Source organism: Trichoplusia ni, chromosome 3, assembly GCF_003590095.1.
Source record: "Trichoplusia ni isolate ovarian cell line Hi5 chromosome 3, tn1, whole genome shotgun sequence".
NCBI classification, from domain to species: domain Eukaryota; kingdom Metazoa; phylum Arthropoda; class Insecta; order Lepidoptera; family Noctuidae; genus Trichoplusia; species Trichoplusia ni.
Genome location: NC_039480.1, coordinates 5632366 through 5655959, shown reverse-complemented (window position 1 = coordinate 5655959; position 23594 = coordinate 5632366). Strand labels below are relative to the sequence as shown.

The 23594-nt window shown below is 34.6% G+C and overlaps 1 protein-coding gene across 7 annotated transcripts in view; it reads right to left on the bottom strand.

Annotated features, from left to right (window-relative positions):
- LOC113509041 (segmentation protein cap'n'collar-like) overlaps positions 1–23594 on the bottom strand; it is a 155392-nt gene that overhangs the window by 2458 nt on the left and 129340 nt on the right. For 5 of the 7 annotated variants that reach the window (XM_026892304.1, XM_026892300.1, XM_026892299.1 and 2 more), the window contains exons 12-20: positions 10582–10662; positions 10152–10266; positions 9140–9239; positions 8608–8710; positions 7658–7752; positions 7067–7196; positions 6712–6810; positions 5607–5746; positions 4726–4899 (exon numbers count right to left, since the gene is read on the bottom strand). In XM_026892304.1, coding sequence (XP_026748105.1) covers positions 4726–4899; positions 5607–5746; positions 6712–6810; positions 7067–7196; positions 7658–7752; positions 8608–8710; positions 9140–9239; positions 10152–10266; positions 10582–10662 — 1037 coding nt within the window. The remainder of the gene's footprint in view (positions 1–4725; positions 4900–5606; positions 5747–6711; positions 6811–7066; positions 7197–7657; positions 7753–8607; positions 8711–9139; positions 9240–10151; positions 10267–10581; positions 10663–23594) is intronic. The other 2 variants (XM_026892306.1, XM_026892303.1) reach the window with 1 other exon arrangement.

Sequence of the window (23594 nt, the reverse complement as noted above, 5' to 3'; positions counted from 1 at the left end):
TACTAGCTGTGAGTCTTAGTTTACGAAGTGCAAATACAAATTTGTCTAATTTATTACATACTTTATCTACATGTGCCTTCCAATTCAATTTGCTATCAATTAATATACCTAAAAATAATGTCGATTCTACTGGCTGCAAAATAGTATCATTATATTGAATTGAAATATGATTGGTAGTTGAATTTTTAGTTTGGTACTCTATTAATTTAGTTTTATTTAAGTTTACATGTAGATTATTCTGTTCCAGCCATTGCACTGCTTTTTGTAATTCCTTATTAGTTTCAAATTCTAGTTTATTTTTATTTATGCATCTTATGGTTAGGGTTGTGTCGTCAGCGAACAATGTACATTTATGTTTTAGGTTATTGCAAAGATCGTTAATATAAATTATGAATAAGAGTGGTCCTAGAATGCTGCCTTGAGGTACTCCACAATTATTAGGCTTCAGTTTCGATTTGTATGTAATATTCAAGTTATTTTCTAATTTTGAGAGAACTGTTGTTTGGTGCCGTTTCGATAGATAGCTTTTAAACCAGTCATGTGTTTTTCCTCTAATTCCATACTTCTCTAGTTTAAATAGTAACCGTTTATGAGAAACAAAGTCAAAAGCTTTGCTCATATCTAGAAATACTGATAACGTCGAAATTTTATCATTAAGAGCTTCTGTAACTTGTTTAACTAAAGTAAAGCAGGCGAGTGTAGTCGAGCTTTTCTTTCTAAATCCAAATTGATTTTCATCTAGAATGTTGCGTTTATTGATATAGCTACTAACCTTATCATGCATTACTTTCTCAAAAATCTTTGCTATGATTGGTATTAATGTAATTGGCCTGTAATTATCAACGTTAGAACGATCACCTTTCTTAAAAAGAGGTTTAATTACGGATACTTTTAATCTATCAGGGAATACTCCTTGTTCTAACGACAAATTAATTATGTAACTAAGTGGACTCGCTATATACTTAGCACTTAGTTTTATTATTTTTGTTGTGAGTTCATCATAGCCGGTAGCGGGTGTATTATTCAAAGAGTTAATGATTTTTATTATGTCGTTCATAGTTACTGGGGTTAAAAACAGACTATCTCTTTGTGCGGTAATGTTTATATTACTCAAGTCATTAATTGATTCATCAAAATTATTTTTATGTGTAAGTTCTATAAAATAGTTGTTAATATGATTACATATATCATTAGGATTATTAATAGTTTTATCTTTGTGTACTAATTTTTCAATATTACTTTTATCAGCAGAATTATCAAATTTGTTTTTTATAATGGACCATGTTGCTCTACATTTATTTTTCGAGTTAGAAATGAATTTATCATTATTTATTTGTTGAGATTTTAATATACATTTTTTTAGTATTTTAGAGTATGTTTGGTAGCGTTTTTTATAATAATTTTTACTTATAGCATCATGTTGATAATTATAATATAATATTCGTTTTTTAATGCATGATAATTTCAATCCTTTACTTATCCATTTATTCTTTACTGGCTTATTGCCTTTTTTAACGCGTATTTCGGGAAAACATAATTTGAAAAAAAGAGTGAAAAGGTCGTGAAAAACGTTAAATGACTTATTGCAGCAAATTTCATTGTACACTTCATCAAAGTTTAAAGCTGATATACATTCTAAGAATTTATTGATGTTACTTTTGTTAAAATCTCTGACAGTTTCATACCAAAACTTTACCGTTTCAACCTTTTTTTTATTACTTGGAAGATAGAATGTAAGTGATTGACCAGTATCGTGATCTGAGAGAGCAAGGTTGTGTATATTAGCATTTACGTCCTTAGATGAAATATTGCTGGCTATTTGATCAATACTAGTTTTTTTTCTAGTCGGCAAGTTTATGTGAGCCGATAAATTAAAGTTCTTGAGCACTGACATTAAATCCTTCTTCTGTGTGGTTTCTTTTAGTACATTTATATTCCAATCGCCACATATGACTACTTGGTTTTTGCTATTATGAGTCAAAATGGATAGTAACAGTTCCAACTTTTTTAAAAATAGATGTGCATCGGAATCTGGTTTCCTATAAATACAAATCACAAAAAGATTATAGTTTGGTACTTCTATACCACAACATTCAAAACAAAATGTAGTCGCAAAATCATTTACTACCGACAATGGAATAAAATCAATACCTTTTTTTACCAGTATGCACGACCCGCCTCGTTTTTTATTAAGTCTTGAGAAATTGGCACCTAACTTGTAGTTTTGTAGATGTAAGTTGCCTTCATGACCTAATTGTAAGAACGTTTCGCTTAAGCAAATAAAATCTAAATCACCAATCTGCTTTCTTAAGTCAGTCATTACTATTTCAAAAAGTTCTAATTTGTTTAATATGCCTGCTATGTTTTGGTGAAATAATGTAAATTGTTGTTTGATATCATGAGATGAAATTTTACTCGATGTCCCGAAAAAAGCTGATTTGTTTGCTGCTATCAGTTGTAATTGCTGTTGGTGTATTAAAATACGTTTCTAAGTCAATGAGTATACGATTAAAGATACTTCCAAATATACATTTTATACCGGACCTATTAATTTTGCCTGTTTTATTTGATAACATATCATAAGTCAAGTCATAGTTTGTATCAAAGAGATATGCATATCTGTATTCATCAATATCCTTCTGGAGTAAGTTATTAAACATTTCTACTCTGTAATTGTATATTGGTGCTCCTAATACATAAGTAGGAGTACATATAATAATATTTGTTTTAGTTATTTCAATAAGCGTTTCTCTAATTAATTTTACAAGTTCATTTGAATCCACATTTTTTCTAAACTCTCTTTCACCTATCATAATAATACAATAATCATCAACATCAAAGTTGGAGAGCTTATTCTTGATACCTGACATGAGTTCTTTCAAACTGCTATTGCGTTTCATATATTGACAGTAGTTAAACTTTTGTCCAAAAGTGTGGTCTATTATATTCAATGTACCGTTGTAGTTGCAACCGTTGAGAATACATAATTTTCTATTGCGCTTTTCCTGCTGTAGTTGCTCGCTTTCTTGCTTTTTCACTGGATATTTTGTAGTGGCTTTTTCATGTTGAAGCATATTCGTAGAAACCTTTTCAGTCGATTGTGTTTGCTGACCTCGCTGTTGTCCTTTTTTAGTAGGCGTTTTATTCTTCCTTTGTTTAAAAGATGGACTATTGGAATTAGTCTTAGAGGAATCATTTATTTTCAATAAATCTTCATTTATTTGTTTAAGATTACAGTTTTCTGCGGAGAGAGACTCGATCTTCTTGTGAGCATTATTTAAATCGTACATAAGTTTTTCAATTTGTCCTTTTAAACTTGTTACCAATTCATCGTCATTTTCGATATTCTTATCTGGTAAGCTATCCATGTCGCTACAGTCAAGTGTTTCATTTAGTACACTGTTACAGCTGTTATTATATTTTGTATTCGAATCAGACTGAGTCCGTGCACGACGGAACGTAATATTTTGAAGAAATTCCATTTTGAATTCTCTTTTTTTTTGCAAATGACGTATTCTTATCTTAGTGTTAAATAATAATTATATTATATAATGTTGTGAAATTATGAAACATTCACAAAAAGTCGCGGATGCAGTGGTCGGGATCGAACGCTCGGCCCACCTCACTCCATGTAGCATGCGCAACCATCACACCATCATGACTATAGTTATATTGTTAAAAAATGCGTATCATATTCCATTCAGACTTGTAACATTTATTTTCAACAATTCACTATTATTTTGTTACTAGTCCTGGCCTCTAGTGGGAAATAGCCTTACTATTGTAGATAATTCGATGGTAAAAGTTGTTGTCGCCTCGGAACAATAGATGGCGCTAATAAATATTATCTTCTAGGATTTCTCGTATTTTTATACGATTTTATATTATTCTTCTTAATAGTATCTTATATTTAATAAATCACTCTCATACCTTTTTACGGGCTTGCTTTATCATAAAATTTCACAACTTTGAATAAAAACAAACGGTTGCTGTTTGTTTACAATTTGAAATTTGTTCGTTGGTCACTTATTAATAATTATGAATAGTTTGGTGTTTTCACAAATTTATTCTGCACTTTAGTGGTTATTTTTAAGTTTTTTTTTTTTTTTTTTACTGTCTATATTCACTGTTTACTTCAAAAGATGTTGGTGCAAATATTAAATTTAAAAAATAGTTCAATGACCTTTGAAGCGTCACTTAGTGTTCGTTTATTCCTGGTTATTTACACTTAAAAGTTCACTGTAATGTTTAATTCTTCAAGTAAATGGACGTATTTTAAACGTATGGAAGTAAGTTAACAAAGTTTTTATTGTAAAACAACACTTTTGAAAATATTTCTATTCACTTCGAACAGTTTGAAGGCGGGAATTTGAAAGTCATGTAAAAACAGATATTTTTCACTGTAATGATGAATGTTTTTTGTTCACTTCTTTTGCACTTATACACTGAAGCTAAATGAATATTTTAAGCACTACAAAAGGTCTAAAAGAACTTAACTACTAATTTTAAACTAATTTATTTACGGAGCTGATGTAAACATGGCGACAGCGCCATCTAGAATTGAATAGACCATTAATCGGGGAAGGTTTTAGGCTATATACCATCACGCTGCCACTAATAGGAGCGAAGATACAATGGAAAATGTGGAAAAAACAGGGCAGATATAAATCTTCTAACCACGCGGACGAAGTCGCGGGCAACAGCTAGTACTTAATATAACCTTACCTGGAACACATGTCTGTATAAGGCCGCGAATCGTTCCTTCACACGCTGTCGTTCTGCGATGAGTGAGCTGTGGTCTCTCTGGGTTCGCTGTTTCCTGTCCCTGACTGTGCGGACCTCGTCGGCTAGTGATGTGATCTGATCCAGTTTGCGTTTGCGGCAGTTCTGTGCCGCGACCTGTGGGTAAAGGTTAGGTTAAATTACTTATATTCTATGTTAAAGATGTTTGAAAGAGAAAGGTCATTTGGCAAAGCAGTGGCATATGACAGAGGACTAGACATTGACAACTTTCACACAACGCCATCTAGTCTCTAACTAAGCAAAGCTTGTGATACGAGTACTAGACAAATATTAAACCTAATTATATATCTAAAAAAAATAAATATAGATTCATATGAACCCACGATAAATGATTGTGTTCATCACGCAAATATTTGATCTAGTTGGGAATCAAACCCACGTCCTCCGGTACAGCAGTCAGGGTTACCACTAAACCGAAAGTATTATTTTTTTGTCTGTTATTAATATGTTCTGAACTAACATTTGTAATTTAATGAAAATATTATTGAAAAAAAAACATTGGTCTTGCTAAAAATCTATCTTGAAATTGAATATTATTTTCTTTCTGAGTGAGCTAGCGTGGTGATTAATACTCAAACCTTCCTTGTACAGAAAGAGGGTTTTACCCAGCAGTGGGACATAATAAGGGCTGGTATTATTACATTATTCAAAAAAGCTATAAAAAACTATAAAGCCTAAACAATTAGTACAATAGGGATGACAAATTAAAAAATACGTATCCATTATTATACAAAAAACTACAAGAAAAAATTGTCATCATCCCTATTATCAATCAAATGCCAACCTAGAGTTTAAAAACCCACCTTGTTCTTCCCACGTCGTCGGATGTCTCTTATGAGTGACAGCTGCGCCTCGCTCAGGTCGTGCTTCGAGAGTCTCTCGTTGAACTCGTCCATGGGCAAGTTTATGATGTCGTGCACCTCCAACGGGATGCCTGCAGCAACTTGGGCACGTTAGTATGGTAAGAAGGTAGATAAATATATTGATTAAGGCCTTGGACTTGTTCATACGTCCGTGCTTGTAAAACGCGACGCTTTTTTATCGTGTAGTGTTGCATTTTGAGCGCTGGGCGTTGAGTGCTAAAGGGAATAGTCGTATGAACATGTACTTGAAAATGCATTTGTTCTATTTGAACGCTTTTTTAAAGCGCGTTAAAAAAACTCCCGTGCGAATCAGGCCTTATGGTCAAAAAAATGATATTTTATAGCTAAAGTTCAAATTTTGTTCGTTAAAGCGATTTCTCATTTCACAACTTTCACACACCGCCATCTTGTCTCAAACTAAGCAGAGCTTGTATTATTATATTTTTAGTAAAAACTTCCACACTATCCGTATTCAGAAGCATTCGTGGATCACACAAATGCTTGTCCTACGCGGGAATCGAACCGGCGAGAAGTCACGCAAAGTGGGTTTGGCGTGGTGACCTCACCCACTCGGCAACGCCATTTTGTATTATGTTAGGCTTGTATTATGAGTACTAGACAACTGATAAACATACTTATATATTTCTAAATACATACACCACCCAGACACAGAACAAATGATCGTGCTCATCACACAACATTTGTCCTGGGCGGGTCGAACCCACGACCTCCGGTATAGCAGTCAGGGCCACTAACCACTAGACCAACAAGCCAGTCAGCAGAATACAGATAGCAAAAAGATTTTTCCATAAAAAAACTCGATAAAAATGGATTATTTGAAAATACTAGAAAAAGTCAAGTTTCATCTATCCCATTTTAACAGCTAATTTTAAGCAAAATAAACAGTCTGTTACATTTTTCCTGCTAAACCACTCAACCGATTTCGAAGAAATTTTCACTATTTATAGATTTAAACATGGAAAACATGCCTTTTCCTTTAGAAAAACGTCGTATATACAGTTTCTATATTAGTAATTATGTTTACCTAATGCTTTGGCCCTCTTCTCGTCTCTCGTCAGATGCTGTCCGCTGCTGGTGGCTGAGGAGCCTCCGTCGGACATCGAACCGTCTGTCAGACGCCGAACTGTAAATATAGGTGGGTTAGGGGACTTTGGACTTTATTTTGTTGGTGATAGAGGTGATTTTGGCTTTGCTGTCAGACGACGCACTGAAAACACATGTATTTTTTAAATATCTTTTCAAATTATCAAAAACGTTCCAGCCGTTTTTATAGTTGTAAATTGTCATCGGGTTCGAAGCTACCTTGAAAGTTTCATCCAGAGACAAGAAAGTGAGTGTATAAAAACGTGGGGAAAATAAGTTTTGTCTCTGTCTCTCACCTCTCTTGTCTCTGACGGCAGCTGGTCTCTGGTCAGCGGCGGCGAGGGGGGCGCTGTAAGTGTGGTTGTGTCGCACTCGCTCCGGGGTCGCGTAGGCGAAGCGAGGCGGGGCCGGGCTTGGGATCGTACTCTGTTAGGGTAAATATATATATATATTAGGGTTATGTTTAAAAATGTTTTATATATTTAGGTGTGTAAAGACGTGTTTGAACTGAAAATTTTAATAAAAATATCGCTTCGTTAGTATTACCAAGTCCTTATTCTAGTCTATTTAAAAATAAATTACTTGCCGAAATAGACACTCTGATAATTGTTAAAAATTATTTAGCATAGCTCTATAAATATCGCTTTGTGTTGATAAACAACTGTTTAAAGGTACGCAATAAATAGTATATTTTAATAAGCAATAATTTTATAAATAGATATTCTGATATTTTCAATATATTTATCTTAGAAGTATTTAATAATAATAAATCATTTTATTATCAGGCTATTTGCGACGTCGCGATGTCGCTAATAGCTGCAAAGGCATTCACTTTGATTCAAATAAGTCTAGTACTAGTGTATATTTCATTTAGAATTATTTATTACCTGTAGCAAAGCATGGCTGGAGTGGGCAGCGTTGAGGTCCAGCGCGGGGGCGTGCAGGTGAGGCGGGGGCAGCTGAGGCCGGCCGCCGAACTCAACTGGACGGACAGGTTACAACATAAGTGAATTTGTTTCGACATTCCTTCTCAGGGTAGTCAGATAGGAAATGTCGACTCCAAAAAGACATGGGAAAGTGTTAAAATATCCTATTTGCAGAATAAATGATTTTATTTCATAATTATAAGGTGCTGGGCAAGATGGCAGGAGCTGGATGCGAGCAGCCAGGTGATAGATCACGATGGCGTGGTATTGGGGAGGCCTGAATATGTCCAGCAGTGGACGAATATGGGCTGATGATGGAGGTCAGAAAACGTGAAAGTATAGAGAGCTCTGGAAGAACTAGGATAGGAGGTCTTTGTCCAGTTATGGGATCTGATAGAGGATTTAAAAAAAGATATCTTTATAAATAATGTGTTTAAGTTCTGCATCTACTTTGGAATGATAATGTCTGTTGTTGTATAGAGCTTGAACGGATGGGCCTCATAGATTTTTAATGAAGTTCTCAATAAGGCCTCTTGGCCCTAACAAGGCCATGTGCATTGATTGAGACCCTCCTTTTGTTTTCAGTTTAATCTTACAGGGATGAATTAAAAAAATATATAATCATTCTAGCCTTTTCCCAACTATGTTGTGGTCGGCTTCCACTCTAATCAGATTCAGCTAAGTACCAGTGTTTTACAAGGAGCGACTCTCTATCTGACCTCCTCAACCCAGTTACCTGGGCAACACGATACCCCTTGGTTAGACTGGTTGTCAGACTTTCAAGCTTCTGAACACCTGTAACGACTGTTTAACATGTATGAATAACAGCCGGGATTGATTCTAAATCCGTGTTTCCTAAAAAAATACTTTTCAGTGTTTTTAATAAGTATGAAACCCATGCTTAAACTCACCGTTCTGCATATGCATGTTCTCATGATGGTAGGTCTGTTCCGGGCATTCGTATTTGACTACACCTGGTCTTCCGACAGGGTCCAGTGGAGGGGCAGGTTGTTCCTGAGAAAAAATGTTTAGATTAACTAACAGGACTTCTATTACTCATTCTATTCGGGTGATCTCGATAAATACGCTTAAGTAAGCCGTTGCATCATCTAAATAAGAATCGTCCACACTAAAGTTATTAAAATAATATTTTATTTCAAGTAAACTATACAAACGATTTCAAAGAAAAAACAACTCAAATAAACTTGATGAAATTTTTATGATAACAATTGAAAGCTACTTCATCATCATCATCATCATCATCATCATTCTTCTAAATTCTCAGGTAACTAACAAAAAAAACATAATTCAGACGTATTGACAACCTATTTTTTTAAAATTACTATTTCACAACTTCACAACGCCATCTAGTATCAAACTAAGCAAAGCTTGTATTATGAGTACTGGACAAGTGATAAACATACTTATATATTTGTAGTTTACCTGGAAGCATCTTTTCCCGAACATGTGGTGCTTCTTCTGGGGCTGGTGGGGCGCCGCGCGGTCGCGACCGTAGTTGTTATCATAAGGACGGAATTTTGAGCTAAGAGGAAAGAAAAATAAAAGATTAAAAAATCTAAATACCCACTTTTTTAATGACACCCCGTTAAAATTTTATCAAAATCGGTCCAGACGTTTTTATTACTGCAAATTGCGTTGTCATCGGGTTTGAAGCTACGTTGAAAATGTCATCCTGCTAGCTTATCGGGCAGTGCCTCAAAATTGAGTTGCAAAAATCCAACCGGTACGACAAACAAACATACAAACAAGAAACTGAGTGTATTGTATAAACATGGTAATGTAGGAGTTAAGATCATTTTCAAAATAGGCATTAAAGAATTTCTCTTTATAAACTATTCCATTAAGAATTAAATTCTTGTGCCCAGACTCAGGACAAGCATTCGTAGACCACACAAATGCTTGTCCTACGCGGGGATCGAACCTGCGACACGTTGCGCACAGTGGGTTTAGTGTTTTGACCTCAAACAAACACCTCAAACACTGGATGTGACTTGAATGTTTGTGAAATCCCCCGCGATACAAAGATTAAATTCCTTAGTGCGGAAGTATTTTTTATTTTTGAAACGAAAGAGAAATAAATTGGTTTTCGCTTCAGAGCTGTATCTGTTTCAAAAATTCTTTAATAGAAAGATTGCTAAAAATAAAAATGAAATGTCACTCGCTGAAGATCTTTATCTCATGACACAACAATCCAATTCCAACATCACTACTAATATTATAAATGCGAAAGTAACTCTGTTCGTCTGTCTGTCTGTTAAGCTTTCGCGTCTAAACCACTGAACTGATTTTAATGAAGTTTGGTACAGAGATAGAGTAGACCTTAAGGATAGTTTTTACCCCGGACTTTTGAAGAGTTCTCTTGGAAACGCGATATAGACGACCTTGACGCGGGCGAAACCGCGGGCGAAAAGCTAAAATGTTTGGGAAATCTTACCTATGAAACTCCTGTGCCGAATCGCTACCATCGCACCATTCTCCATCGGACAGCGACGGAACCCGCTCCGAGCCCATCGAGGACACAGCACTATCAGATGCCGAGTCCCTTTCAGCTGTAAATTAATAAAGATTAAAAAAAAACTGTCATGCGAGTATTATGAGCTTGCCCCACGTTGGGGCGCCATTACCGAAGCTGTTAATAACACCAGCCCGTAACTGTCCCACTGCAGGCCTCTCGTACAGAGAACGAGCATTGATTAAAATATTGCGTCTTCATCATTTAATCCTTGCTTTATCATGATGTTTAAGTACTATCTACGTTTCAGCAACGTATATTTTAAAACGCCTCAAATAGCTATATAGCTCTATCCCTCTCACTCATACAGTATCGATCGTTTGCTAGACAGAGACGAAAGATAGAATCTTACCTGTCATCATCATATGAGTATGATTGTGATGAGGCGCGTGGTGTGCGCCTGCGCCGTCCAACATGCGCATCGTATACATCCCTGGAACAAAAGAAACAACATGTCAAAAAATGTCAAAAAAAACCTTGTTTTTTCGTTTATTTTTGGGAGAAATATTTATGACCTTACATAGCTAAACAAAATTAAAAATTTATATTTTTAATTTTGTTTAGCTATGTTTAGTAATTTTGGTTAGTATTAGAATTTATATTTAATTCGAAAAAACACCGGCCATATTTAATTCCTTTGCTGATTGCAATAAGCTACTTAATTTAAAAAAGCAAAAGTTAATTCGCAGAAAAATGTTTGAAATTTCGACCATCTGTTGACATTTTTTTATAGAAACCTAAGATTTTCAAAAGATTTTGAATTTTTATTTCAGATAGTTGTTTATTTATATATAAAGAACATTACTATTTAGTCAATTTTTGAGAAGAGTGAATATTCAGAATATAAATGGAGTTGATACAAACATATTGCAAGATTGAAAAATTAATGTAAATAACTTATATAAGTTATTCTATTTATACAATATACATATTAAAATAACTAGCTATTGCCCGCGGCCCTGCCCACTCAAAATCGAAAGTGATTCCACGGGAACATAAAATATGAATAAAAACTATCCTATGTGTTAATCCTGGTTATAAACTATCTATATACCAAGTTTCGTCTAAATCCGTTCAGTAGTTTTTGCGTGAAAGAGGAACAAACATCCATGCATACAAAAAATCGCGTTTATAATTTTAGTAGAATACTATGATGCATTAAAATATTTAACTTAAAAATCTTAAATTATTTCGATTAGATCACGTCAGCTTATAAAAAACTCCAGTTAAGTCCAAAACAACGCGACAACGTGACAACATGACAACAAAACCGCGCGAAAAAATTAAAAAAAAAGAAACTCCTTAAAAGGAGGTTAAATACTTCACCAATATAATTAAAAATAAGTGTAAATTAATAATAAAATACCAAATACCTCTCAAATATCTTAAATAAGAACATTGTTGACAGGGCAAATCGGGGACCGCGAACTGTGTGTATCCAACATTGGGTGCCATTTTGCGAACTCTAAAACGGTCTAAACTTAACTAAAGATTTCAATACTATGACAAGCATTAGACCCTATGTAGCATTGTCACTGCCTGATTTAGATAAGATTAAAATTATAATGTAAATACTTGTCATTTACATGATGCAGCATTTTTGACAGTATCGTGTTGATAAGAAATTTTCGACGCCCGATTTTCATTGCGTAATTCTATTTTTTTGCAGATTCATTTAATTCAATGTTATATGCATTGGTTGTTTTAAAATGTCTGTTTTATTAATTTTAATAAGATGGTGTTTTATACTTTTTCAAGTATAAAAATGTTTCAACGATTTAAAATTAAAACTATTAAGGCAAAGTTGATTGAATTCGTATGGGATTAAGTGAAAGCTATTTTACGTTAAATGAAAAAAGAATTGACAAAATCGGATCATTCAGTCCGAAGTTCCGAGGTATCAAAAAAGACCGACGAATCGAGAAACTCCTTTTTTTTGCAAGTCGGTTGAAAATTGGTTAACATAATGAGATTTTTAATAAAGTAATTGAAAACATTGTAATCTCAAATCACCATCCCATAGTTAGCTAGCGTGATGATCAATGCTCTAAACCTTAGGCTTCCTTTCCTGCTATCTCTTTCATATCATCTGCCTATCTCATCCTACCGAGATTTGGTTTAACACAAAATTTTGTTGCCAACTCCACAAAAAATACGGTTTTTTTTTCATTGAACCCTAAATATATATAGGTATTATGTCATTATTCTATCAAAAAATAAAACTAATCTTATTATCAATGATTATGCAATGGGTCAGCAAAAATAACAGCACGGTTATGCAATATATTTGCTAGTTACTATGAGGTAATCATGAGGATTTTCATTTTGTTTATAGCTAATCATTATCGTGACTAAAATGTACCGGTTATAGGGTACGTTTTAAAAACTCTGACCTATCCTTAAAAGACAGGAAAGTGACTTGCAGACGTGCTAAAAAATAACTTCTGAAAGAGCATTTGATAATATAAAAATGTATTTCTTTAAATTATTTCCGCAGTACGTAATTTAACTCTTGTATCGCGCGGTGTCACAAAGATTCAAGTCACATGCACAAAGACACCCAGACTCAGGACAAGCATTCGTGGATCACACAAATGCTTGATCGGACAGATTTTTCCCACGTTTTTTATACACTCACTTTCTTGTTATTCTGAAGGACTTCCCTATAAGCTAGCAGGCTGAAATTTTCAGGGTAGCTTCAAACCCGATGACACATGATTACAACTATAAAACGGCTGGAATGATTTTGATAAAATTTTAATTTAGTGAAATTTAAATACGTAGGTATTTAGATTTTTTAAATCTATTATTTTTTAATACACTACAACCCCATACTTGTTCGGACAAGTTTTCAAAACGCCCTGTATAAAATTTCTTACGTGACAATACGACTATATAATATCAATTATTTTGATACATCGAATATTTATCGTGATTACGTAAACATATCGGACTCAAAGGTCAGAAAACGTCAATAAATGATAAATCGGAGCTGTTTTTAGTAAAAACCGGTAAAATGCGAATCGGGGCGCGAAAGATTACTTTTCAGATTTAATGATATAACCGCATAAGTGATTCGATCACAGGTTAAGCTATGCTTGACGCGGTTGGTCCGGGTGACCATTTTTGTCATAACGAGTTCCTTCGTGTTTCGGCAGGCACGTTAAATTGTGGGTCCCGGCTGTTATTCCTACATCTTTGACAGCAGTTACAGGTAGTCAGAACTTTGAGAAATTTGACAACCAGTTTAGCTAAGGGGTATCGTGTTGCCCAGGTAACTGGGTTGAGGTGGTCAGATAGGCAGTCGCTCCTTGTGTAACACTTTTACTTAGATAAATCCGGTTAGACTGTAAGCCGACCCCAACATAGTTGGGAAAAGGCTAGCATGATGATAATTTAATTTCTGACTAGCTGTGGCCCGCGGTTTCACCTGCGTGAATCCTTAAATCCCGTTCCCGGTGCCTTTATATTATAGGAGGCGGAGATGGATCCAACAAATAACTGTTCTTTTGTAACAAAAGTATGTGGTGGTTAAGTATTCTTAAATTTTCTAACTTTCCAAGCAATTTTTAATTTTTTTTTCTTTCACAAGAAAAGTTTCAAGTAGAACAAGCAATCATGGATCTCACAAATGTCCTTCGCGGGGATCGAACAAGTGACACGTCGGCGATTTCGATTGCTGATCTATACCACTAGGCAGTTCAGTCATATAGCGAATTTGATACATAGAAAATGAAGACGCGGTAGTTATATACATATCTCAAAATTTCGCATGTCGTATAGTTTCAAAATGTTTTTCAAATTGTAAAACAGACGCTGAGCAAAATAATTTCCAGCTCGAGGCGAAAACCTTGCTTCTAATCATTGGTTGACCCGATCTGCAAGCTCATTGATTGACACGGCAAATTGGGCATAGCAACCAATGATTTGACTGCACGGCTTGGTGGAAAAGTTCATTAATACTCGGCGAATTTTGGGTTTTACTCACGCTTGTTACCAATTTATGATGCAATAAAATGCTTCTTTATATGTAAATGCGGACAACATCACATACATTGTTCTGAACCCAAAGTAAGTTGCTAAAGCACTTGTGTTATGGAATTCAGATACAACGAAGGTACCACAAACACCCAGACCCGAGACAATGTAGAAATGTGAAATTTTACATTGACCCAACCCGGGACCTCAGAGCTAGCAACACCTTGAAACCGGTGCGTGCGCCACTCGACCACGGAGGCCGTCACTATGTTTGAAAATGTTTTTTTTCTTTTCACCGTCATTTTTTCATTTAAAAACGGATGGTGCCATTATTTTTAATTTTTTACTTGTTTTTAGACAAGACAGAGTAGGACGGACGAGAATTAGACTTTAAAATGAATATGAAAGGTAGAAATCACGTGACAACGAAACGAAATGTCATTTCCATACATTTGAGTGTCATATAATGACGTTAACTATTGTCAAAATGTCAGCCATGCGGTTAATATAATAAAGGGTAGCTATTATCAAGCTTAGGCTATGAAACATATTTTAGCTTGTTTTGAGCCTGAAAAGTAAATAAATCTCATTTGCGTTATTACGAATGGAACACTGCAAATGTATGTGAATGACATTACATTTCGACAAGTGACGTGACTTTGACTTGTCAGTTCAATACATTTGAGTGATTCGTCAGCGTTAGCGAGGAGACATGTGATTTGATTACAAGCCTTTTTGGGTGCAAAATGGTGTTTTATATATTAAAACTATTTCTCTCTTTGTCACACAATGTTATGAAGTTATCTAGTCAAGAAACGATTATATTTTTTATCGCGCCAGTCCAATATATATATGAAATCACGCTGGGGAAAACCAGTTTTTGTATGTTACACTAGCTTTTTACCGCGGTTTCGCCGGCGTGGTTTTGAGTAATGGCGGTAAAAAGTTGCGTGTGGTTTTTCTTCGAATTTAAGTAATCCTCATGTACATCTTATATAAAAATTGTTTTGGACAAACAGACAGACAAAGCTACATTTATTGTTACTGTACGGATGACATGTATTAATTACATTTACAGACAGGAAATTATTTTGACACTCTTACAGACACTTTATATAGATGAAAAATATCAAATTTTAATTGAGACACATATTATTTTCTATATTATAGTAAAAAAATAATAAATTTTGGATACAGTACCTATTCTGACCTCCTTAAATATATCCATTTTGTAAAGTTAATATCACAGACACTTGAGAGAAGTAAAAAATATCCAAAAAAAAACACTGTTTTTTTACAAATCACGGTTTCCAAATTAAACATATGGATATATATTTAAAATTTTATAATTAACACACACGATTGGCTTCACAAAACTACGAAAACATGTCGCCATGTTCGAAAAAAACTTAAAAAAAAACCTGTCACGGCAATACAAAAGCAAATTGACAGTTCCGTAAAGTATTTCCGGGTTTCGGATGAAATTGACGGTTTTTCTTGACAGTAGTTACGAAAACGGCCGGCTTTGGTTTTGGACTTAATGTCAAATGAATGAAAATTTCGTACTATCTAAAAGCTAATATCAATAATACAGTGTTTTTTAAAATCATCATGACTTGGGAGTTTTGAAAGCCGATGCGATGAAACGACACATTTTTTATCGAGTCAAACCTTATCTTATATTTGGTTACAAATTTAAGTATATTATACGTACGCTTTGATTATCATAAGGGTTTGCTTGATGTTTTCTCGTATTTTTGCAATACCACAGGTGGGTAAGTGGGTATGTTTGTGTCAAGTGAAAATTACATTTTTGCAAAATGGATGACATTTTTTTAGTAAAAATGTAAAAACAAACTCATCCGACTTGGAAAAATTGGCACTAGCACTTTTTGGTCGTGAAAATTACAATTAAAGGCACTCTGATTTGCCTATCTTTCATAGTTTCCTAAATGTTTCTAGCTGAGGAGGCGAAATGGCGCAGCAAACCCCGACGTAAATTTATAAATCAATAGCCCAATAGTGGACAAAAGAAAATTTATTAATAAAATAATACTGAACTGCTGACTTAACGCTTTTGTGCCCCACGGTGGGCGCCAGGAATTACTCATATGAGCATTTTAAAATATATTTTTTACTGTTGTATACTAAACGCGGTGACAAAAACTATCGTGTCGAAACCAAAATTCATTGCAGTGACCTATCATGGTCATCAACGTTCAAACCTTGCCTTTACGAGAAGAGGCTTTTGCCCAGCAGTGGGACATATATAGGCTGATAATATACTACATGATACTGACAATACTATTATCAGAGCAAAGTTCTGAGCCAAAAAAATGTATTTGTCATCGTCTTGATATCATAAATAATACTAGTCTTTGCTTTGGTTCTGCCCGTGATAATTTTAGAGGACAATTTTACATAGCAATTTAATTAAAAACTGCAAATGTATAGGAATGACATTCCTCTTCGACAAGTGACGTGACTTTGACTTGTCAGTTCAATACATTTGAGTGATTCGTCAGCGTTAGAATCAAATCTCAAAAATAATTGTATATTTTGACTTAGGATTTTAACTTATTCTATACATAATCCCTACTACTATTATAAATGCGAAAGTAACTCTGTCTGTCTGTTACGCTTTCACGTCTAAGCCACTGAACTGATTTTAATGAACTTTGATACAGAGATAGAGTTGACTTCGAGAAAGTACATAGGATATTTTTTATCAAGGACTTTTGAAGAGTTCTCTTGGAAACGCGATATAACCGACCTCAACGCAGGCGAAGCCGCGAGCGAAAAGCTAGTATTGTATATACAACAAAAACATACAGACGACTCCAGATAAAAATACATGGTCAAACTTAATGAAATCTTTATGAGAATAATTAAAACATATTTAACGTTAAATAAAAATTCTGTTTATCAAGACCGAAGTTCTGAAATAACAAATATGAAAAAAAAAAACAACAGTCAGACGAATTAAAAACCTCTGCCTTTTAGAAGTCGGTTGAAAATAACTGTGACATACAGACAGACAGACAATTTTTTATATACTGTAAACTATATATATATATAAAAGATTACGTATATAAGTGGATGTGTGTACGTCTTTAAAGGAAAATCTACTAAAGTGATTGTGACAAAATTTATCATAAATAGATTATAGTGTGGATAAACACTTGCGTATGAGTATTAGATATATACAAAAATAATGCGAGTTTGTTTGTCTATCATCAATTTTTTTATGGTTGATGTACAACCTGGTGTCAGAGTGTAACCCGCCCGTAGACGTCTGAAGTGACGCAACGCATACTTGAAATATTCTTAGCTATGTCACACACTCATAATCTTTTGACGACCTCGGTGGTCGAGTGGCGTACGCACCGGTTTCAAGGTGTCGCTAGCTCTGAGGTCCCGGGTTCGATCCCCGGTCGGGTCAATGTAAAAATTCACATTTCTACATAGTCTCGGGTCTGGGTGTTTGTGGTACCTTCGTTGTATCTGAATTCCATAACACAAGTGCTTCAGCAACTTACTTTGGGTTCAGAACAATGTATGTGATGTTGTCCGCATTTATTTATTTACTACAACTTTTTTAACAAGTGATTTTAGTTATTTTAATTCATGATTAGTGTAATCATGAATTAGAAAAAAACCTTAGTGAATTTGAACCTAAGACCTTTAGATTTCCTAGTGCAAAATTCATACCATCGTTACCATTGGTGTAAGTAATAGGTATGATGACTGGGTATAAAAAGAAAAAATCTCATTAGTCCCTCAGTTAGATAATTGAAAAGTATGAGACACGTATTTTTCCTTTTTCAGAAAAACTAGAATTGACAAAGATTAACTGCTTTAAAGTTTAGGAGAGGGGGCTTGTGACGTAACGATAGAGTAAAATTTATACTCGATCGTGACGTCACGCGTAAGTTTCATTCACTGTAATTTGGTCAATTTATGTTTACGGGACAAATTAAAAAATACGTATCCATTATTATACAAAAAACTACAAGACGGACACTGCAAAAAAAATTGTCATCATCCCTATAACAAGGAAAAAAGATTTTTCTCTAGATAAGTGACATTAAAATTCTGCCTCTTTCTTTGTCACGTGACTTAAACCTGTCATTTCCATACATTCGATCGTTTTGAAATAGAGTGTTAGAAATGCCATTTGGCTAGAAGACCAACCAGATTTTAATTGTTTTTTTTGAATAAAAATAATATTATTTTTGTATACATTTAGATTTACACATACTAGCTGTCAGCCACGGTGTTACTTGCCAATGCAAAGTCTGTAAATAAATCCAGTATTTAAGATACTTTTAAACAAAATTCTACTAAAATTGTTTTAGCCATTTAAGCTAAAAGATTTTGCAAATATACTCAAATACTTAAGCTTTTAAAATTATGAATATTAGTGTACTTATATTTTATTTTAAATCTAGTATATTTTTAGGTATATCTAAAAAAAAACTTTTAATATTTAATACGTTTTGCATCAGTCACGGTGATAAAGATTAATGCGTTATCTCAAAAAAATGTTCATGAAAATAATCAATATCATAATATGCTTTTTATATAAATACTAGCTGACCCAGCAAACGTTGTTTTGACGATTTTTTTTCTAGTTGTATGTATTTTTGATGCCACATTATAAAAAAAATAAAAACAAACAATTTCGTCCAAAAAATAAAATAATTTTTTTTAGTGTGAGCAACCCTTATCATTTAGGGGTATGAAAAATAGACGTTGTTCTATTCTCAGACCTACCCAATATGTATACAGAATTTCATAAAAATCGGTCGACCCGTTTCGGAGGAGTACGGTAACTAACATCGTGACACGGGAATTTTATATATTAGATGTTACAATTTCGATGAGGTTCATTTAATTTAAAAGGAACGATCAAAACATTTTCAATATCTAATACACCGTGATTTTTTAGTCGTCTTACAAAAGCAGCCCAGTTCATGTATCCAATGACTAGAACACGTTCATGATAAAAAAATAGGTATTTATTAGATTAAAAAAAAAATGCAATTTTTATTCAATATTATGATGCAATTCGTAGTTTTTTAGAAACACAGCTCTGTTGCGAGCGCGGTCCGAGCCTTGTAACAATGGTGAGGGGCGCGGGCGGCGGCAATTTTATCATTTTTAAGACTATATTTCAGATTTCTCTTGTTTAATTTTCTTCGTATTTATTATCTTAGTTGATGATTAAAAAAAAAAAAATCGCGCCTAGGGGTATTTTACGGCGGATACATGAACTGGGCTGCTTTTGTATGACGACTAAAAAATCACCGTGTATAGTTTGAAAAAAATGATGGGATTTTTTAACGACGTCCGCATATAGTAATTTAATCCTTGTGTCGCGGGGATTTTACAAACATTCAAGTCACAAGCATGAAAACTAAATTCTCTCACTCCTTTCCACTTTCTAAATAGACTGGCCTGTTGGTCTAGTGGTAAGTGGCATTGACTGCTATACCGGAGGCCGTGGGTTCGATTCCCAATCACAACAGTTTATGTTTGTTTATGTGATGAGCACGATCATTTGTTCTTAGTGTAATTTATCTATATTAAGTATGTATTTACAAATATAAAATAATGTTTATCAGTTGTCTAGTACTCATAATACAAGCTTTGCTTAGTTTGACACTAGATGGCGTTGTGTGCAACTTGTGCAATACTTTTTAAATGAAAGGAGTGACTCCTTTCCTCTCCACTCCTAACAACAATTTTTAATGTTCATCCCGTATCCGATATCACAACAAAACACACTGAATGGATATAGGATTATCTTCGTAATCAAAAAGTGCGATAAAAAATACATTACAATAATTATTTATAATGATAAAATGGAATTACTCATGACTTTAATATCTAATCTAGTTTTATCTAAGCCAAAGCGGCAAATGATAAATGTTGCAAAACAGCTATATTATGGTTAGTTGGCAAAATGGGATATAATTGTGTCAATGGATCGTTTGTCTGTCTGTCTGTTTTTCTCAAGGTCCTATGTTTAATTGCTATTTAGGACAAACATTAGAGTGATGAGCATATTTGTTTTTATATGCCAACTAAAACTTGGAACATAAATCGGGATAAAAACTATCCTATGTGATAAATAAATAGATAAATGCGGACAACATCACATACATTGTTCTGAACCCAAAGTAAGTTGCTAAAGCACTTGTGTTATGGAATTCAGATACAACGAAGGTACCACAAACGCCCAGACCCGAGACAATGTACAAATGTGAATTTTTACATTGACCCGACCGGGGATCGAACCCGGGACCTCAGAGCTAGCGACACCTTGAAACCGGTGCGTACGCCACTCGACCACGGAGGTCGTCAAATGATAATCTTGGTTATAGGCTATCTGTGTATCAAGTTTCGTCTAAATCACATTCTACATTCGATTCATTGGTCAAATATGCCTTGTAAATGCATCAACAGTGTAAACCCCAGTAAAATTTACATTTTTTCCATTATTGGATTTATTATTTCTTTTTTTAACATTTTACTATTTTACGCTGTTCTTGCATAAACATAATATTTGTAAAAATTATATGGTATACATTTACTTTTAAAAAGAGTAACTTATGTAGTTTCTTGCCGGTTCTTCTCCATAAGAGTGACACTTTGGAACCGCGCAACTAGAGCCATCACCTTAACGTTTTGAAAGTGCCTGGAAAACGGCCTACTTGAAATAAAAACTTTTGATTTTGATTTTGAATCAGTTCAGCGGTTTTTGCGTTAAAGAGAGACAAACGGCCATACCTACAAACTTTCGCATTTATGTTATAAGTAGGATATAATTCTACTGTATGTGTATGGCCTTATATTTTGTAGAAGCACGGTGTCTTTAAATGGAAAACGATCTTCTTATGAATTTTAAACAAAATCGTCTTGACGGATTCAAAATTACTAATTAAAAAAAAGTTTCGTTTAACGTATATACCGTGATCGTACGACTAGTTTCGGACTAAACCGGAGTCCTTAATCATGAGCTGACGCGGCGGTAGGGTCGCAAATTGGACAGTTGGTCTTGCAACCCAATTTTCTCCTATTCTAAAGTCGGCAAAAAAGCAGACGATCTCGGTATTAGTTCTAGTGTATATTATGAATATAGAAATGGTACGATATGGCTCCACGTCACGATAACACCGTATTATCCTTTTATCGTTATCAGTATACCTATCGTTTTTGATAACGATGATTATACAAAGTTATTCCCCAAACCCGCTTGTTTTGACACGATACCCCGAAATCAGGCAGTTAAGGAAAGATGGCAACATCATCATTGTCCTGCCATCATCCCAATTATTTGACGCAACATGTCTTCTTCTTCCATACCTTTCTATCTGACGTCATGTCACAAGAAACACTCTTTGCAGCCACACCGTCTTTCGCACAATCCATAAATCATTATTAAATGATGTAACAGTTTACTCACGCGTATTTATCGGGGTAGCCCGACTAGTTTCGGAACCAACCGGAGTCCTTAATCATGAGCAACCGCGTCTGCTCATGATTGAGTAAACTCTCCGCGTGAGTAAACCGTTACATCATTTAATAATGAATCAGTCTCACGATAGTTATTATATAGATCCATAAATCGTTCTTATCGAGTTTCTTGCCGGTTCTTCTGCATAAGAATGACAATTTGCGACCGTGCGTACGAGAGTCAGTAATGTAACGTTTTAATTTTGATTTAAGTCGTCCTCTTTCCCTAAATTCATCCAAAACAACAATGAAAGAAAAACGAATTGTATAGCTCAAAAATCTATCAGAATGGCAATCCTGTACTTTTTTGGAAAAGCCCGTCGCACAAGCCTTTGCAACTCCTACAAACCAGGATCAACAATGATAAACAACGAAAACCACAAAGCACTTGAGATAGGTATCCAGAAATGATCGAGTGTCTTGGGGACCGCATCGAAATTAATCAGACGTAGTAGATAGGTCCTTTTCGACAAGCGACATGACTTTGACTTGTCAGTTCAATACATTTGAGTGTCAAATGTGTTGACGTTAGGAGAGAAGTAATTTATGTATTCTTAAGACGGATTGCAGTCAAATAGTCTATCCATTTGACTCCAGACCGTTGTCCAGTATCATCATCCTAGCCTTTCCCCAACTATGTTGGGGTCGGCTTCCAGTCTAACCGGATTCTGCTAAGTACTAGTTTACAAGGAGTGACTGTCTATCTGACCTCCTCAACCCAGTTATATAGGCAACACGTATATATGAATAACAGCCGTGAAGTCGTTATGACAAAGATGATCAACCATCTATGGACCGATCGCGTCAAGTATAGCTTAACCTGTGATTGATCAACTTGTACAGTTATAGCTTTGTTACGAGCTCCTCAGATCTTTGTCCAGTAGTGGGATACAAAGGAACTGGATTTGTGTACTTGAAAAGCAGTGGATTGGTATGTGTTTGCATGGTTCTCTTTATTAAACGTGTCTGAATTCAGAAAGAAATGTTGATTTATGGATTATCATAAAGATCACTTTTTAAAAATCATTTTTAGGCGAGCAAAATACAGCTTAATTCTCTAGGCCCACTGAACAGATTTTGAAAATTCTTTTACCCATAGAAAGTCATATTTATGAATGAAATAGGCTAAATATTAACTAGGAAACTACAAAAAAGAGGTTAGAAGAAGTAAGACATCATTTCATAAAGTTTATGAAAGATATATTAAACCTTTAGAGATAAATTTTCATTGATGGATAGCTTGTGTTCTAGATAGGACCTTAATCATAGATTATATTGACAAGTATATGTTATCATTTTCTTTAAAGCCTGAATGAGCTCACTCTTGGTTAAACTCCAAGACCAAAACAATTTGATAATCTAATCGTATGGTTGATGTATAACCTGGTGTCAGAGTGTATCCCGCCCGTAGTCCTCTGTCGTGACGCAACACACACTTGAAACATTCTCAGGGCCCCAATTCGGCCGATGAATGAATGAAAATTTTCTTAAAATGTATTTTTTTGTATTTTTTCCTGCAAAATAGTTGAAAATTTAGTACGGGGCGGTACGTCCAAGGTCAATTCAATTAACTTCCAATAATTGTATTGGCAAAATGCTTAAGAGAATAGGAATAATTTCAAATTTAATCCAATTGCCATTCATTTATCGGCCATTGCAAAATAACAGAATCGGGGCCCAGGTGTGTCGCGCCTCTGTATGAAGGATTGCAACCCATTGCCATACACCGACACAAAAACGCGGATGACGTAGCACGGCGGTTCAGGTTTAGTCAGTAAGAGACTGACACTACCCATTTCCTCCCATGAGGATTTCCCCGACTTACCAAAAAAAAAGGTGTGTCGCACCTTAGGATGTTTTCCTTCA